The sequence below is a fragment of the Xiphias gladius genome, chromosome 6 (assembly GCF_016859285.1).
Source record: "Xiphias gladius isolate SHS-SW01 ecotype Sanya breed wild chromosome 6, ASM1685928v1, whole genome shotgun sequence".
In the NCBI taxonomy this organism is placed as follows: domain Eukaryota; kingdom Metazoa; phylum Chordata; class Actinopteri; order Istiophoriformes; family Xiphiidae; genus Xiphias; species Xiphias gladius.
The window spans coordinates 3,467,246-3,484,836 of NC_053405.1; the positions used below are offsets into that span (position 1 = coordinate 3,467,246).

The window sequence follows — 17,591 nt, forward strand, 5'->3', positions numbered from 1 at the left end:
TCAGACCTTCAGACAGGGAGTCCATATCTGAGAAAACCAGACTGCTTTAGTCTTGAACCGGATCTCAGGATCTGAGGCTGCACTCTGGCTTGTAGGGGGGCAATAACTCAGCAATGGAGCTGAGAACTAAACCATGAGGGGCTTTAAAGGTGATCAGTAAAATCTTATAATCAATTCTAAAATTGATTAGTGACCAGTGAAGGGAGGCTAAAACAGAGGGGATGTGATCTTGTCTTCTAGTATCTTTTTTTTTTTTTTTTTTTGGCTCAACCCTGAATACAATGAAAATGAATTACAATAATTTAACTGAGACAATGTGTAGCATGTATGACCTTCTCATGACCAGGTCGAGAAAAGAAATTGTGCAAAAATTGTGAAAAAAGGCCCATTGTAATAATCCCAAAAATGAAAGGTGGCGGCTTCAGACTGCCAGTGTTGTCAGACCAACAGACCAAGACCCAAGGATGTTCAGTTTAGTGTCACCTGAGCTGCAGAAAAGCCGCAAAGTCTCACTTCTAAAAAGCTGGAACCAGAGTATGTTTGGCATTTTTGCCTGAAGAATGACACAAACCAACAATCGATTATCAAAAAATAGCTGCAGATTAATTTTTTGTTGATCGATTAATCGACTAATCATTTTTCAGTTCTGCTTGTAACAGCCACAGTAACAGCGAATGTTACACAGTGTTGAGTTACATAATATGAGAAATAAATCACCCACTTTCTTCTTTCAAGATTTAATCATTAGAAACAAATTACAGAGAAATTTAAAGTAAAGATATTATGTAAATACACAGTATTTAACAATCAATGCATCAATTATGAACCTCATGAAAACAGGGTAGGAATCAAATAATTGACTAAATTGAGTCTCCCAACGTAAATATTTGCAATGAGCTCTCAGTCGCCCTGGTTCTCCACCACAAAATGATTGTTTGTTTCACCGTGTCAGTCAACGTTCCAGAAAGTCTCCCACCAGTCTGTTGAATTCATCAGCATACCTGAGGTGGAGGTTGTGTTTACCCTCTGGCATCAGATGTAATCTAGGTTTTGGACAGAAAAAAAATAAACACAATGCCACACGTGTCGTTTTCTGAATTTGAGGTAGTTGTGGTACGGTTGCTGTTTAGATGTGGGTTTGTGTTGGCGTTCTCACCCTGACCCCTTGATGTGCTTGAGGAGGTACTGTGGGTGGAAGCTTGGCACCATGGGGTCTTTCTCTCCATGAATGATGAGGGTCGGACAAGTGATGAGGGGCAGAAGCTCCATGCAGATACTCCCTAACCAGAGGACATTATAGTGGACAGTTTTGGCTTTGCTCTTTTTCAGCAGGCATTTATTTTGAACGACTCAAAACTAAAGAGCATCTCAATTTTAATTCCCATAGGTTGTAAGTAGTGGAGATCTTGCGGCAAAAACGTTATGTCTTTAACCTTTTACCAGATGCCCTCATTTCTGTGCACAAGCCTGATACTATTGTACCCAAAATAAAAAGGGTCACCGCTCCTCAACCCATTTGATTCCAGCCACAACCCTGGTCTCCTCTGAAAGGCAACTCTTTAGATTTTACACCCAAAAAGTCAGAATGAGCCTAAGAGATACTGAACCACAGCTACAGAGGCACAAACTGGGTAGAAACGGAAGTTGTCTTACTGACATAAAAAGGGCTATAAGGCCTGAAGTAGGACCTTTTTGTGTGGAAAACACTTTGGAGCCATAACCACAAGTCTGAACCAATTGTGTGTCAACAGCTGGTGCAGCGATATTGGGATCCTGGAATGCTTTGGTCATAGATATTATCAGGAGACTTAGAGCTTTCAAACAATGTAGGAGTCCGTGACAGACCAAAACCCACCTGACGTAGCGCTACCAAGGCCAAAGCGTCACACGAGTGGGGCGGTGCAAATTTTAAAAACGGATTAGAGAAATTTCATTGTAATTGCAAAACAATTCTCTCTCATCTCCTGGTTCTCATCAGTTATAAGGGCTTTTAGTCATCGGTTGCTCAACTTGACGTGTGTAATTAGTGAGTACCAGCATGAGTTCAGTACCCTCTGGTCTTTTCGCAAACTGTGTGATCCCATCCACCCAGGCCTCCCAGGTTTTAGCAAAGACTTCTGCTCCGTACACCTCCTCCATGGGCTGCCTCATCCTCGCACTCCACTTGGAGACATCACGGACCGCTGGGTGGTCCACAGAAAACAAACCAAAGGGAAAAAAAAAACAAAACAAACATGCACACAAAAAAAACAGTTTGAAAACACACATAACAAAGATTCTATCGTGCACAGTTCACAAAGAAAGCCCACTGGCAGTTATCCGGGACAATGAAAAGCGGAGTACCGTCGTAAAGCTCGAGGTCCTGCCGGGAAACGAAGGCATTGGATCCCCACACAGCCATCTTGTTGATCAGGTCGGGGTTTCTCGCTGCTGCAATGAGGGCGGTGATTCCTCCGTCACTCCAGCCCAGCAGAGAGAACTTGCCAAAGCCCAACGCCTGCCAGAGAAAGGAAAAATACTACACATCCCAAAAAAAAAACAAAAAACTGTGCTGTAATTACTGCAACTGGAGGCATTCAGTGAGGCCGGTGGGGAAAGCCCTCCCTCTCTGGATTATAGTTGGGGTGGTTTGAGAGAGGACGACGAGGGACAACATCCGAATACCTGCCACACTTTCATTCTGTGCACGAACTAAATTTCTACTTTCTCAAATGAGTGAATAACGAACAGAAGGGACTTTACTCCCACTCACTTTAAAACCCGCTGACCTAAGACCCTACTCCCCAAATTCTCTGACTCCAGATCTTAGTCTGTACATTCATTTATCTGCCATGAGCGCTGAATTATGTTACTTAAAAAAAATGTTGTTTTACAGAATTATAATTTTATTCCCTGATGCTTGGTACACATTCCCGCAGCGTTGTTTTAACATTTTACTGAACACCTAACTGAGCATACCATTACCAGTCCCTGCGTAGAACTCGCTAATCTGTGCGACTGGACGTCCTCACCCATCTCTCCTTCTATCACATGACCCCTGACGAAGTCACTTCAGACTTGACGAATAATCACGAGGAGCTGCCGAAGCGACCGCCTGTTCTGTACCTTCATCAGATCCACTGCGTCCTTTGCATCCCGCTCAAAGAAGTCGGAGGGAAAGTCTCTGTCTGGGGGACGGGACTGTCCATAACCACGGGGGTCCCAGCCCACTACAGTGAAGCGTTCCTTGTCGAGAGACTTAAGCTGAGGACCGAAATCTGTCCTCGTGCTTCCTGCGGGAGAAGAGACCAAAAATGGTTTTCACAGGAGGATTCCTCAGCCTGTAACCTGAGTTAAGAACATTTTACGCCTACGGGACGTGACAAAAGAGATTTTATGCTCCTCGTAGGCTGCCAGAAAGTCTGCTCTCTGACACTGAGAAGACGAGTGGTCTCGTATTTACCCAGAGCACCAGGAAGCAACAACACAGCGTGTTTCCCTCTCCCCGTCTGCTCGTAGTACAAATCCACTCCGTTAACGCGCCGCCGGCCCGAGGCCACCGCGGAGCTGCAGGCAAACAGACAGGTGGATTGTGGCAGCAGCGGCCATACTGACAGAGTGGTGACAGTAAAAACAGTTATGGTAAAAGTATTTGACGCAGCAATCAGACACTTAGAGAAAAGTTCGCTGTCCTGTCCTGTACCACATCTAATACACATGACAAACGTTGGTGATTCAATGTGGAGCCTTGGTCAGAAAGGTTGTCATTTAGTTGAGGTTGGAAAAAAAAAATAAAAAATCATACTTGAACTGACATTTTTTAGAGCTTCACGATTTAAATGTTGAAAAGAAAAGGGCATTTATATCTTCTAAATGTGTTTGTCCATCCGTGTTGCTTTGTTCCTGTGATTTAATCTAACTGGGAACTGCGCAGAGCTCTAAAGGAATGATCAGCCAAAGGTCAGCCGAAGGTCAGCCAAAGGTTGAATGACTAAAAACGAGTAAACACAGGCCGGGACTGGTTTCTCTCTGGATAACGAGCAGAAAATGTAAAACACAAAGACGTGTACTTCTGTTATCGCCAACATTAAAGCCCGTGCGATTCTTTCCCCGCTGGACACTGAACCCTTTCTTTCTTCTCAGGGCTTGAGGGACACGTCTGGTCCCATCTGGAGAGCGTTTCATCACGAGGACTAGTAGCTTTACCAGGTCGTAGAGGGTGCGTTGGCGGACGGTTTCTGTTTCACTGCTCTATCGCCTTCACGCCCATGGAACACTTGAGTTGTATTGATTTCTCTTTAAATAAAAAGGCCTCTCATTCAACAAACGACAAAAGTATACAACTTAACAGTACTAATTGCAGCTACTGAAATACTGCTGCTGCTGTTAACATTAATAATAACCTTCCACCACAAATGTACAATTAACGGTGCTGCACGGGGCCTCGCTGGCGTGTCCCCGCCGATTTTAAGATTTTCAGCAATATTATTTCGTGCACACTGCACACAAGTGCCCTGACCGGAGAAACTGCGCCATCCAGTGGACTCAAATCAAACGAGCCCCCAGACGCGGAGCAGGCGCTTCCGGCCTTGTCCCCGCAGCGCCCCGCGGTCCCGGTCCACGCGGAGGGGAACCGTGCGCGCAAACGTGCAGGCGCCGTGGAAACGGTTACCAGTGCGGCCGGGTCGCCGTCGCGGCTCGTCTCGCGGCGTCGCCCCTGCCTTGAAGTAAACGTCCCGCGAGCAGCAGACACGACGCCATTCCGCACGGTTTCCCCACCACCGGACAAAGTCCCCCTCCGAGCGAGGACCGCGTAGTCCTGCACTGCGAGGTTTGTCAGGAAGCTGAATCCACTTTGGCACTTGCCAAGTCGTCTACCAAAAAAAAAAAAAAAAAAAAAATCAGTCACAGGGTGGAAAAAAAGAAAAAATTTTTAAAGCGAAAGTACGAAACGAACCGAAAGGCGACATTCACCAGAAGGTTAATTTATTACTCGATGTTTTATGAGTAAATGTTTATGCAGCGCTTCGTTTTACTGGTGCCCTCGTGTCAGGTTTCATAGCGAGTTTGTTGTTTAGTTTGTCTTTCGAAGTAATGATTGATTTCCAGAGGAATTCCCTTGAAAGAACTGCTCCACCGAAACCCGACGAAATATTGATTTATAATCCATTTCATAACAGAAACTTTCTCTCTTTTTTTTTTCCTTTCCTAATTATTTTTAAAGGAAATCGATTTGTAAATATTTTTTTTCCCTCCCTTTCCACAAACGGTGCTTTAAGGTGACAAAACATGGAAATTTCCATGAAGCACTGAAACTGCACCAAATAAAGACACATTTCACGTTGTTTTTGTTTTTTGGGGGTTTTTTTTATTTCTTCTATGCATGATGAAAACCTACAGTCCTGCTTATCCTGTTAACTCATGGAGATGTAGAGTATGTGAGGTTAAGCACACGGTGACATGAATTATGCTCGGGGTCAGTTAGACCGCAGAGAGCCATCTGAACTACCTCTTTGCATCTGGGTGGGGACCTTTTGTCGCTTGTCAGCCCCCCCCCTCCCTCTTTTCCTGTCATCTCTCTGCTGCAAAACCATAGCCCCTTCGTTTCCGCTCCGGTGACCTGGAAGGTGCGGGGCAGCTTCGACGGCAGTCCGCCCGGTAGCCGTCGAGGTGTTTCCCTCACCAGCGGACACGCCGGCCTCGCCGTCTTCGGGGTGCCACGTCTGGGAACCACGGATGTCTGCGTGCAAAATTTCAGCTTTTGAGATGGGCCGAGAGCGGCGGACCCCCCAGTCCAACGGCAGCGGACATGTCTTCACCATCCCCTGGGCCGATTAACCAACTAATCGACTGAAGTGTATAATTAAAAATGAAAACAACTGTCAGTTGCGGCCATAAAACAACCACCTACAAAGACTTGTTCTGTCGTAGCACCGATGGATTATCTGCTGGGTGTAGCAGACAAACTGACACCAAGCTTGAAAGTGACTCCCGGGGCGATATCTCTTCTTCCTCTTTTTTAAAGACAAATTTAAACATCAGCACGCTACAACCTTTAGTCTCTACACAACACAGCCCCCACCCTCTCCTCCCACGCACACAGACACACACACCTACACAAACAGTGATGTTCTGACAAGGTGTTTTGTTTTTCATATATATATATAGACACGCACACACACACACACACCACCCCTTGTTTCTGATGTGTGGTGTGCCTGCTTATCAATGGGTTTGACCCTTGCGGCTTGCCGTGAGCTGTTCAGAACTGGCTCTCGGTGGCAGGCAGGCAGGCAGGCAGCTTTTTGTAAACGCCTCCACTCTCCGCTGCCTGTCACTGCGTCTGAGCCGCTGAACCACACACAGGAACACAACACAGAGTGACAAAAGGCCGGGCTAAAAATACCCCCATCAACTCAGAGCGATGTGTCGGAGACGCAGAATTTACTGGAAACGCGGTGACTGATGCAGATTCCAGTGGATGTCCACTAAGAATAAACACGCAATTTAAAATAAATGGGGGTAATTCTTAGTTCTGAGATACGATCAAGATTGTAGGCAACACTCATAAAATCAGAAGAGTTCATGAAGCATCGGGTTGATACAATATTGTTGACTATGAGGATTTGCCGCTCCTCGCCGGCTTCTGTCCTAGTAAAATGAATATTTGGGGTTTTTTCTTTTTTTTTTTTTAGCCGGCAGCCACCACTTCGATCCGGTCTGAAAACACCTGGCAACTGTTCGAGGGACTCCCATGAAATTTTCTCCTGAGCATTCAAGGTCGGCAGATGACGAATCCCGCCGACTTTGGTGATCCTCCACCGCCGTGGGGACGCCATTTCTGCTTTTTGGAGTGAAATAGCTTGACTAACGTCGGGGCGACTGCCCTGCCGTTCTAGCACACTTACGGTCACTTGTGAGAATATCTTGACATCTACCACAGGAACTGACAAACAATTCGGTACAGATGTAAAAAACACACGAACACCCTGGGGGCACCTTTTTTTCCCGAAGATGTTGCAGAGCCTACTGGAAACGCAGTGACCGAAGCAGATTCAAGCGGGCGACCGCTGAGAATCGACTCAAGATTTTAGCTAAACGGGGGAATTCGTGTTTCTAAGACAGCTGCCCTGTCGTAGTTACCTCGAGACTGTTCATGAGATTTACTTCAAGTGGTGTGTATTTTGAGCCTCATTCATAAGTTCTCCTTGTACGGTATAACACCTCAGCAGATAGTGATAGCCAGGCGCGACCCAGCGCCGGACCTGTTCTCCGCTGCCCTCTGGCCCGCGGCCATCTTTGTCCGGGTGGTATGTGCCTATCCGGGGTCCCATGACCCGCCCCTGGTCTAAATATAAATATCCAAGCAGGGTGCAACGTGCTAAGGTCACATTACATCATCCCGAGCAACATATTCTCGACGCAGTGGCACTGGGGGCATGAGCAGCGGGCCCGCCGCAGGCTTCACGATGTCCTGGCTCACACAAAGAAGTCGCCGGACCTCGTGACTCACTGTCTCCGTGTTGAGAGGGCTTGACGGGACCTAAGTGCTGGAAGATGCAGCCCGAGCGACTCTGAACTTACTCCCCGGAGCCCAAATTTTTCTCGACATACTGCGGCCTGGAGTGGGTCCTAAGCTTAATGTTGTTTTTTCCCTGAGACCTTTGGCAGACATGGGTAATGGAATAAACAAGGTACGGTATCATGCGGTGAGGATTAACTCTACACAAACATTCCAACCTCAGTTACCTGTCACAATTGTTCGCTCTTCTTCGACTATAACGACTTCTGCATCCTCCACCGAACTCACGGTTCAACTTTCTGTAGGTCCTGCCTGATCTTTACCTTGGAAACATCAGAGGTAAGACGTCCCGCCTGTTGTCGTTTGAGTAAAGAAATGATTTATTTTCAGGATAATGTAGTAGAGTGTGTTTCAGTTCCTCATGTGAAGGGGCATGTGGTGAGATGCTACACTGAGCTCAGTTTCTATAGAGTGGAGAGGTCACAGTGTAGAGCAGATTGAAGTATTGTATTTTGATGTAAAAAAAAAAAACTACTACAGTGAGTTTTTTTGCCTCTGCGTGTGTGTGTGTGTCTTGCGGGGGTTGGTGTACGACTCTTTCAGCAGCTGGAGGAAACAAAGTATTTCTGATGGCTGCTGTGAGTACGTGAGGGCTGGTGTGGGAGGGGATGCCCCACGGCGTGGGGGTGTCCCCGATGTAAACTGAATTCCACATCTTTCCACAAAGCAGCAAATGCAGTTAGGTTGCTCTTGCTTTTTTTTACACATGCTAAAGTGACAACTCTGGAAGTTTCGTTGAAAACGTGGACCACTTTTCGCAAACATGACGTGTTCAGGGAATGACTGTCAGAGAGGAAATCTGAAACCCGTCACTTTAACCAGGCTTTTGATTTGATTGAGCTTTTTAGCCTCCTGACTTGGCTTTTTTTTCTTTTTCTTCGACTCTCTGCACCCATACAACAGAAGCAAGGAGGTCTTAGCTGGCAAACTGCATAGTAGATTAAAAATGAAAATGGTTGTGATGCCATTTTTTGCCTTTTAAAGCAGATTATTTACATAAAAAAAATCGTGGCCCTATAACCTATGTAATACCTAGAAATGCAGATCATCTCCACAGAATGAAAGGCGAACACACAGATTACGAACAGACAGTTATTTCCAGCTTTCTTGTCCATTCTGGCTGTTTTGTTTCAGGCAACAAATTTCCACGCTTCATGCTGAAAGTCTGCCTGTCCTTCCACTGTAAATATTTACCGTATATTGAAATCAGTATATATAATATATGTGACTTCGCCGCGCCACAATGCAAGAGTGGGACCGGATTTAGTTGTTTTAGCCCAAGAAGGAGTTTAGCGTTAGCTGAGTTCTTGTTCTGCATAATGACTGGATTTGGCCACGGCCTCATTTTGTTACGTGGAATGAAAAACTGAGTTGCCAAGATGTCTGTTTATTAAAATGGATATTTGCAGAGGGAAATGTGTGGCTGCCTGGTTTTTACCTTCTTTTCGTTGTCACTTCTAATTTTACTGTTTTGCTACCGTTTTCGCTGAATGTAGCCATTTCTGTTGCATATTCCTCCTTATATGTTAAAACAGATGCCAAAAAGTTGGATTCTGGTCTCAAATGAGGTCAAACGTGTTGGTGACTGGGGCGCAGCCACTGGTCTCTGTTACCGGCTTCGGTGTGATATTGGCTCCATGACAGCCCATGAGAATATTTCTTTCATGACCCACCGCCACGGGAACCTGTGTCATTTTATGACCTCGAAGTCTCTGGCTGTCTTAAGATTGAGTTTCCTCTGCGAGTGTGTTGAGCATTTATACTGGGAAGGCTACTCAGATGTTTTCTTTTTCTTTCTCTTTTTTTATCTTCTGTGTTGTAAGCTGTTATTTCTGTCTCACTGTTTATATACAGATGATATGTGGAATAGGATTAGTTGAATTCATTTAGCTGGCAGGAGCATTCAGCACAGACTCATCTCTGGACTTGTATAGGTGGCATCATCAGCATCCTGCAAACTTGCAAAGCATGAGAAAAAAAGGTTCAAGACACATCTGTCCAAGGTAGAAAACATTTGGCTTCCTTTCAAAGAACAAAATTTGATTAAAACTATTACTGTTTCTTGCTTTTGGGCCAAGCTGTTGGACTGTTTTAGAAACATTGGTTTTCCGGTTTTTCTTTCAGTTCAAAACAAGAGCAAAACTTTTAAGCCATAGGGCCATATTTGCTTGGGAGACATTTGAGGAGGGGTGTTGTTGTTGGGCAGAAAAGGCTTTATTTAGGTGAGAACCTGTGTGAGATGATTTGTGGTTGGACGGAGGGAGCATTTGCAATTTCTTGATTTTCTTTGTGATCCGCAGATGCACGAGACAGGGAGCTGTTGGCGCAGCACAACATCACCCACATCCTGTCAATCCATGATGCAGCTGCACCCGTCCTGGAGGTGAGCCGTCTCCTCTGTGCATCCAGCATCGGCCTGCGAGGCCCCGTGACCCCGACATTAATCCAGCCTCAAAGCACACAACCTCCCCTGAACTCACCAGGGCTGTCCCCCCCCCCCCTCAGTGTCCCTGCTGCTCAGCACTCATTCTGAAAATGTGAAATTGTGGCATCGGGCCAGAGGCGCTACGCTGTCCTGTCCCGACTTAACATCTTCGCACTGCTGCAGCTAACGACCATTATCGATCTGCGTACCGAGTAATTTTCAAAATCGCCGATTCATTAAGTCAGAAAAATGGCGAGAATTTGTGAAAACTGCCCATCACGAACAGCCCAAAGTGATTCTTCAGTCGTCTGAAGAGAAAAGAAGAATGTCCTCACATTCAAGTATGGCACCAGCATATTTTTTGGCGTTTTATTCGTAAAAAAGGTCACGAAACCTGTCATCAACAGCGTGTTTATCATATTACACGAGGTCATTCGAGTTTAAACGGGAAGGACAAACAGGGAGGGAATGGGATGTAATGTAACATAGTTTACACAAAAGTCAAATTTCTTATCAAAGACTTTTGCAATCGACCACTTCAATGGGTTTTGAAAGTCAGATGTTGTTATTTTCAATTTTACACAGAAAGTTCTTTTGACTTGTCAGTCACAAAACCCGGATTTCACCAGGTTTCACCAAATAAGCAGTTTTCTGAATTAGTGCGGTGCTGTGTGGGATCTCAGTGAGTATCTGAGAATTTCTCTGCAGTTTTCACTCGCTGTGTAGGGGATGCAGCTGTAATGCAGATGCAGGCCAGTTACACCGTAGGATATTCTTCACGCAAGACGCTTTTAGCACAGCAGGCCAGAGTCCAAAAAGTCCTGAAAGTGGAACTGCATTTAAAAAAAAACAAAAAAAAACGGTTTCTAGCTTTTCAATGCTGCATTTAGACGTGGCAATTTGTGTACAAAAGAGCGGGAAAGGTGTTTTTTCTTGTGTGTACGAGAGTGAGTAAGTGTCAGGAAAGAAAGAGCCGATTCTACTGTGAGAACCTGGTCAACTGAAAGTAGCAGTCTGCTCTCATTGATTTACATTTGACAAGAGATGCTAGAATACACTGTCCCCTCATCTGCCATATTTCTTATTGGTTTTATTATCATTATATATTGTAACTATAGGTTATTGGAGGTATAAAGCTTAACTGTGTGGTTTCTCTGTGATGTTATTCTCTCAGTTTAGCTACAATAGATACATTAGGGACAGCAGATGTGTGTCAACCTGTAATTATTAATGAAGTGATTGGGCGGACTTCGGATTCATTGACTGTCATTTTCTCAGAGTGAATTAAAGGCATCGCATCATGAAATTTTCCCCCCTCTGTCCGCGTTTTTTGAAAACCCTGAATCCGTCTTTGACCTTCAGCGTCGGCTTTCACAACTTTCATCTTTTCTTGTTGAAAGCGAGCATGAAAAGTGTTCGGAGATTTCTGTGCACTTTCTCCATCCAAGCTAGTGTGTTTCATTGAACGCTGAAGAGAAACAGCAACTTGTATTACAGTATCACTACCCAAACTGGTCAACCACAAAAAAACTTTTAAAAAGGTTTTGGGCTTGAAATTGAGCCTCAGCTCACAGACGCCCGCCCGGGCCGTGCTGGCGGCCGTTCGGCGGCTCGTCAATCTCAACTGCTGTACAAATCTTGATCGTGGGACTGTTCTCGCGGTTGAACGTATCAGGCAGCTTTTTTTTTTTTTTTTTTTGAGTTCTGTGGCATAATGGTGACTCAGGTCGGTTTAACTAGTGTAGCCCAAATGGCCAGATGGGATGGTTTATTTGCATACCTAACAGTCAAACTGCTGACTTATCGATTTCTTGGAAGACAGCTTGATGGTTCCTGAGAGAGGAAGGCAAAATTTGCAACCACCAAATCTCTGAGGTCAGACGTTCCATTTGCTGTACAGTACGTGGCTCTGATTAACATACTGCAAAATTAAGTGACGAGCTCAGTTTTATGGAACAGTAGTCTGGGCCTCCAGATGCCTTTTTCCAAGTACAGAACATTTCTGCACACGTCCCCGGCTCGCATGAACACTGTTTGGGATTTCTGTGTGTCTCGGTTTAATTTTACAAATGGTATCACCGAGCCGTGGCTGTGGTGAGTTTGAATAATGACTGTGCAAAGATTTAAGATTGCTTCTCAGCATTTGTTTGCATAACCTGACTCTTCCTGGCAACAATTACAATATCACTGACGTGCCTACATGCTTCTGCAACATGTGTATATTTATTAGCATTTAAGTGTGTGGGTTTGTGTGTGTGTGTGTGTGTGTGTGTGTGAGTACTTTGTGTGGGGTTTGTGCGGGTGCAACCTGACCTGTCTGGAGCGCTTCCAGAGCTCGGCGTGTCCCAGAGGGCTCAGGGGTTTTTGCAGCAGTGCAGTCATAACGGGACAAGGTAGTTTCTGTCCACTGCATGTACCATCAGCTGCCAGGTGCACAGTGCAAATACACACACACACACACACACACACACACACAGGCGAATATCGTTATGTCATGACCTAGCACACCAGTGCGGAGCAGCAGGGTCAGCGGTGCAATGTCTCAGGGGCCCTCCCCAACACCAAGAAGCAGGAAGTGACTTAGACCCATTATTCAAACAAATGACCCCCTCTGAACTGCTATGTGCTGTTGGACAGAAAAATACTGATTGAACAGGTTTTTTTCTCTGCGGGGAACATATAGTCTTGTCTGAGTCTAAACCTCTCCCTCCCCTCACCCTCTAGGACATGACGTACCTTTGTATATCTGCCGCTGACCACTCAAAGCAAAACCTGTGAGTACTTCAAATATGATAAGGGCAGTACGTCCTGCATGAGGTCCACGAATCTTTCAAGGTTCGTCAACGTTGGCTCTAAAGTATCTACCATCTGATGAACCGTGGAAAGTGTAAATGAAAAAATCATGAATACAAAAACATATGAGGAGAAAAGTCCCACAAGAGTCTAATTATAATTTTCACACTTTAATGGTACAGAATGTCCGTGTAGAATTAACATGTGTTTATTAAAACGTAGATTGACTCATGTACGGGGAAATAAAGTATATACCTGTGAATAAATCAATCATAAAATGTAGGTGTCTTCTGGTTGGGGGGCAGGTTCAGCATTATTCGATGGAATGACCTCTGCTGAACAACCTCATCGACATCAGAAGTATTTCGTTGGCTCAGGTGGAGTCAGACGAATAAAGTAATTTAGGAGTCTAATAGAGGTGTGAGAACTACTCTCTTAAAAAAAATACTAACGCCCCAAACTTCTGGGTAACGCTGTCGAAGTGTTCAAGGTTTTTCAACTGTTAAACTGTTTTGATGTGAACCCCCCACTAGGACCCAGTACTTCAGGGACAGCATCATGTTCATCCACGAGTCCCGACTGAAGGGGGAAGGCTGCCTCGTTCACTGGTGAGTGAGAAGAAATCCTCAAAGGGGCTATCGGTGGAGTCCTCATTTGTGTATTAATACACTTGATCTGGCAATCACGTGCTCAAACGACGCTTCGCTTTTTAACATGGTAAAACAAGGGAGGACTTTTCTCGAGGGGCACTCGCGTTCTTTTTTGGGAAGGTAAAATATTCCGTTGATATTTGAGTATTTTTCTGCACGGCACCCTCCTTCCAATCATTCAATCCAAAAACGGACGACATTAGGTCACAATATACAGTGAATTATAGTATATGGTTCGAAACTGCTGTAATTTGCATATGAGGGTGCTGAAAGGAAGAAGCACAAATATTCAAATGCAGCTGATTTTTGTTTATAATGATGAGAATGTGTCTCGAGGTGATTACTGGCTGGAGGTCCTCATATTTTATTAACCCCGTTTTCATTTTCAACCACATCACTGTCACCAGACAAAACCTGACTGACAATAATTTGGTTTGATGCTTTCATGGTAAATTTCATCATCTTTCATCTTTTCTCATATCAAATATGCAAAATCGGGCATTTAACCACAGCTCTAGGAAAACAGGGGTTTCACTTCTTTGTACACTAAAGAAGAGAATCTCAATACAGTATGTGATTATTACTACAACTAGCTGCTGGCTTTGAAGCTCTGTGCTCTCAGTGTGGCAGGAGTGTCCCGCAGTGTGACTCTGGTGGTGGCGTACATCATGACGGTGACGGGCTGCGGCTGGGTGCGTTCTCTGGCGGCGGTGAGGGCAGCCAGGCCCTGCGCGGGGCCGAACCTGGGCTTCTTGCGGCAGCTGGAGGAGTTTGAAAGCACAAACCTGACAGAAGTGAGCGACACCACGCCCCTTCTCACTTGCAGTTATATTCCTCATGACTTTCATGATAGCAGAGTCTCCCTCTGACGCCATTTGTGGACGTCTTTTTTCAGCAAGGGCCATTCAGTGTATTTGAATTCTGTAGCTGCCGCTCTATCGGCACCCACAGGAAATGTTGCACGTGGAACACAGTGTTCGGTGTTACCATTGTCGACTGTCTTCTTAACTCTACTTTCTTAACACAGTGTGATGTGATGAATCCTCTTAGCCCACCGGTTTTTTTTTGGCGGCAGCCCGGTACAAACATCCTGCCCCATTCGAGCCTATGTCCCAATCCTAAATCGCTCATCAGTTGCAGGCGCCAAAAACAGCTTTTCAGGCTTTGGCCGGCTTTTTCCACGTTTTAGGGGCCCATAGAGCACGATGCACACAATAGGAAGTTAGAGACTTCTTTGAGGCTTTTTAAATGTTTCTGAATCTGATCGAGCCCCAGGTAACAGCGCAAGGCTGCAGCGGCCACACTTGGTGTTGCGGTGCGATGCACTCTGGAACCACCAACGCATCTCTCCCCGTACGCAATCGCTGGAAAAGGGATCCATCCAGCCCAGTAACGTTTGAAAAGTCGAGAGCGGCCGTAGGAGTCAGTTATTTGATCCCGTTGGTGCGTGCAGGGATCCAACAGGAAGTCAGATGCCTCGAAATGCAGGGGACGGACTCTAGTGCACGTGCTCCGCGGGCCCGAAAACGCAGACCACTGCTGAACTTGGGACGCCATCTTTGAACGTGGTATCCAGTTCTCCTTAATACATACGTGGATCTAATGGATCAAATTTAGAGAATACAAAGAGTCATTTCGGGTTGTTTGTGAAGCTAAGAAAAATGTATACACTGTTTTTACCGCTGCTGCTTTTGCAATGAGCGTGTATGGGAGGAAGTCTTTTTGGGTGAGTGTGTCAGGTGACGCCAATACGCCAACAGTGGCTCACCGCCCAGCGCTGTTCCTGGGGGCTTGAGTCGCTCGTCCCCTGAGAGTAGCTGCACACGGCAGGTTCGCTGCCCCCGGTGGTTGATAAATGTGTCATTCTGGCACCTGTATAACTAAAGGCTGGGGTATGCTCCAAAAGGAACCAGTTGCCACTACGCGTCGTCCCCCACCACGTGGCACCTGTTTCGGAAGGGCCGCACTCGAAGGAGGGGCCAAAAACCCGCGATGTCATCAGGCTGGCTTCCACCCACCTGCGTTGTAACGCCGAAAATTGCTTCACTCACACACAAAAGTCTAAATACTGCGAAACGTTTTTGCACTTCCGAAAGCGGAATGCGACAAAGTGCAGTGGAAACAGACCTGGCAAACAAATTACGTCGTGCGCGAAGACTTGACATCCTCTGAAGCTTCCGCCGAGTAGCGGCAGAGGGAAACGTCGGGTCTGTGTGGAGCGATAATGAGACACTAAAATAATAAGTTCTTTTAACTCCGTCATCTCGATGCACCCTCCTCTTCTGCGATGGTTTTAATGGCACCCGCCTGGAGAATTAGAGCCAACCAACTCCCAACATTCGCTCAGCAGCAGCGCGTGGAAACATGCAGTATAAATCACGTTTCTTTTTAACCGATTTTTCCAAATTTTGGTTAAAATTTGCCCAACACTTGGATGGGAAATCACCTACGGGGAAGGGACGAGACGTAATAATTGTTTAAAATGTTGATAAGGGCACCAACATCGCTGGGACAGAAACGACTGTGAAAAGCGGGAAAGCTTGTGTGGTTGTCGGTTTTGCAAAGTTACAAAAATAGTCAAATGCAGCAGCCCCCCCACCTCATTTCGGACATCTGAAAGGTGTGTTGCTGGGGGGGGGGGTTTCAGTTTCCTCTCTGGCTTTTACTTCACCTCAGTGGGAGACTTTGCTCCGTCTCTTTGACTCTACCTAAGCTCATACTCTTTGACACTCACTGTGCTCTCCTCCCCTCCAGTATCGAGCCTGGTGGAAGGATCGGTATGGAAATAACCCGTTGAATGATGATGAGGCGATCGAGGCTCTCTTGACGCGGAAATCCACCTGCAGCAGCGGTGCCATGGCGACCGGCGCCGCCCCCGCCGTGGCCACAGGCGGCACCTGAGATAAAATGTTCCCCCTGCCAGTCTGGTCTCACCTCAACGGAAGCGGCCGAGGACCGTGGGCCTCTGCTAGGACCATTAAACGAGTGGACCGGACCAGCTGTTTGACGAAACTCTCTGCATTTCGTGATTGATCACGCGGAGAGAAACAGCAGCAGAAACAGCTGTCTCTTAGAAAATTCTGTATCGGTATATGTTGAATCTCATTTTTGCAGAATGGCTCGGCAGCCATGTGATGGGGGGGATTTTTTTTTTTTTTTTTATGGCATTATCTCGAGTCCCCTCCGTCATGTCATGTCCTTGCCGCTAACTGTCAAAACAACATGCAAGGGCAGTCAAGCTTGACACCAAGGAAACACATACATACAGTCCAGTGTGAATGCACATTTGGCAGTGTGCACTCCCCCTGTCAGTTATGTTATGCTGTGTCTTTTACTTGAAATATGAGTATTACTTTCTATAGACAGTGGGAAAGCTGAAGAATACTGTATCTTCCAGTAAAACACTTTCAACAGATTAAGGGTTTGTGTTTGGTTTTGTTCATATTGTCTAAAAGGGATTCACAGTAAAAGCTTGTATAAACTTTAATGCTAATGATTCACATCTATATATTTTTTTTTGCCCCGAGAAAAGTTAATCTACACACATGAATTTGCATTTTGTTCGATTAAATACGAATTAACGTGAATATTTTTACGCCCTTTTAGAGCAGTGGTTCCCAACCTGTGGGTCGTGGACCTCAAAAAAGTTGTTGCAGTTTAAATCTGAGGGGGTCACAAAATTATTATCAAGAAAGCAAAAACAAAAATCGCTGTGGACAAAATTATGTATATTTTTTTGCAGAATTTCCTCTAATCTTTTTATGTGAATTACCAGATAATGTAGGGGGATTCACACCTTTTGAAATGATTCAAACAAAATGGGGAAAGGCCTGTTTGTAAAAAAAAAAGTAAGTAAGTAAAAGTAGCGATTTCGGAACGTAAAAATACTCACGCAAGCAAAAGTCTTGATTTCATATTCTTACTTAGGTAAAAGTATTCGAGTATTTTCTGCAAAATGTACTTTCAAAAGCAAAAGTGCTCATGCAGCAAAATTCCCCTGACTGTTCATGCTGGCGATGAAGCATTACTGTGATAATATGACAGTGGCAGGGGGCATTTCTGTGTAGTAACTTACTTTTCCTACTTCAAGTACTTTTGTTGCTGGTGCTTGATTATTATACTGAAGTACAGATCCACTCAGGTTACACGAGTGTCTCCATGT

General features: G+C 45.4%; 2 protein-coding genes across 5 annotated transcripts; one reads left to right on the forward strand and one right to left on the reverse strand.

Annotated features, from left to right (window-relative positions):
- Window positions 1–250: 250 nt before the first annotated feature.
- bphl (biphenyl hydrolase like) lies at window positions 251–4,754 on the reverse strand. 3 transcript variants are annotated; one of them, XM_040128530.1, is made up of 7 exons: window positions 4,652–4,754; window positions 3,443–3,546; window positions 3,106–3,272; window positions 2,344–2,497; window positions 2,052–2,183; window positions 1,157–1,280; window positions 251–1,043 (listed from the first exon to the last, which is right to left on the reverse strand). In XM_040128530.1, exons 1-7 carry the CDS (start codon window positions 4,738–4,740, stop codon window positions 953–955), a joined length of 861 nt encoding a protein of 286 aa, XP_039984464.1. In that variant the 5' UTR covers window positions 4,741–4,754; the 3' UTR covers window positions 251–952. The 3 variants fall into 3 exon arrangements, with proteins under 3 accessions (XP_039984464.1, XP_039984465.1, XP_039984463.1); XM_040128531.1 differs by lacking the exon at window positions 4,652–4,754 and adding an exon at window positions 4,499–4,625; XM_040128529.1 differs by lacking the exon at window positions 4,652–4,754 and having other exon boundaries at window positions 3,443–4,491.
- Window positions 4,755–7,234: 2,480 nt separating this feature from the next.
- LOC120790717 (dual specificity protein phosphatase 22-B-like) lies at window positions 7,235–16,844 on the forward strand. 2 transcript variants are annotated; one of them, XM_040128532.1, is made up of 7 exons: window positions 7,241–7,673; window positions 7,807–7,840; window positions 9,862–9,944; window positions 12,711–12,760; window positions 13,313–13,387; window positions 14,052–14,223; window positions 16,184–16,844. In XM_040128532.1, exons 1-7 carry the CDS (start codon window positions 7,653–7,655, stop codon window positions 16,328–16,330), a joined length of 582 nt encoding a protein of 193 aa, XP_039984466.1. In that variant the 5' UTR covers window positions 7,241–7,652; the 3' UTR covers window positions 16,331–16,844. The 2 variants fall into 2 exon arrangements, with proteins under 2 accessions (XP_039984467.1, XP_039984466.1); XM_040128533.1 differs by lacking the exons at window positions 7,807–7,840; window positions 12,711–12,760 and having other exon boundaries at window positions 7,235–7,673.
- The last annotated feature ends 747 nt before the right edge of the window (window positions 16,845–17,591 follow it).

Bases quoted from the DNA above. Each gene is read 5' to 3' on its own strand.
- bphl (XM_040128529.1), bottom strand. From the start codon at position 3,698: ATGTGTATTAGATGTGGTACAGGACAGGACAGCGAACTTTTCTCTAAG. The intron at 2,184-2,343 runs GTACTCCGCTTT...TGGACCACCCAG, and splicing joins GGACCTCGAGCTTTACGACG to CGGTCCGTGATGTCTCCAAG. The intron at 1,044-1,156 runs GTGAGAACGCCA...TCCAAAACCTAG, and splicing joins AAGCACATCAAGGGGTCAGG to ATTACATCTGATGCCAGAGG.
- LOC120790717 (XM_040128532.1), top strand. From the start codon at position 7,653: ATGGGTAATGGAATAAACAAG. The intron at 7,674-7,806 runs GTACGGTATCAT...AACTTTCTGTAG, and splicing joins TGGGTAATGGAATAAACAAG to GTCCTGCCTGATCTTTACCT. The intron at 7,841-9,861 runs GTAAGACGTCCC...TGTGATCCGCAG, and splicing joins TTACCTTGGAAACATCAGAG to ATGCACGAGACAGGGAGCTG.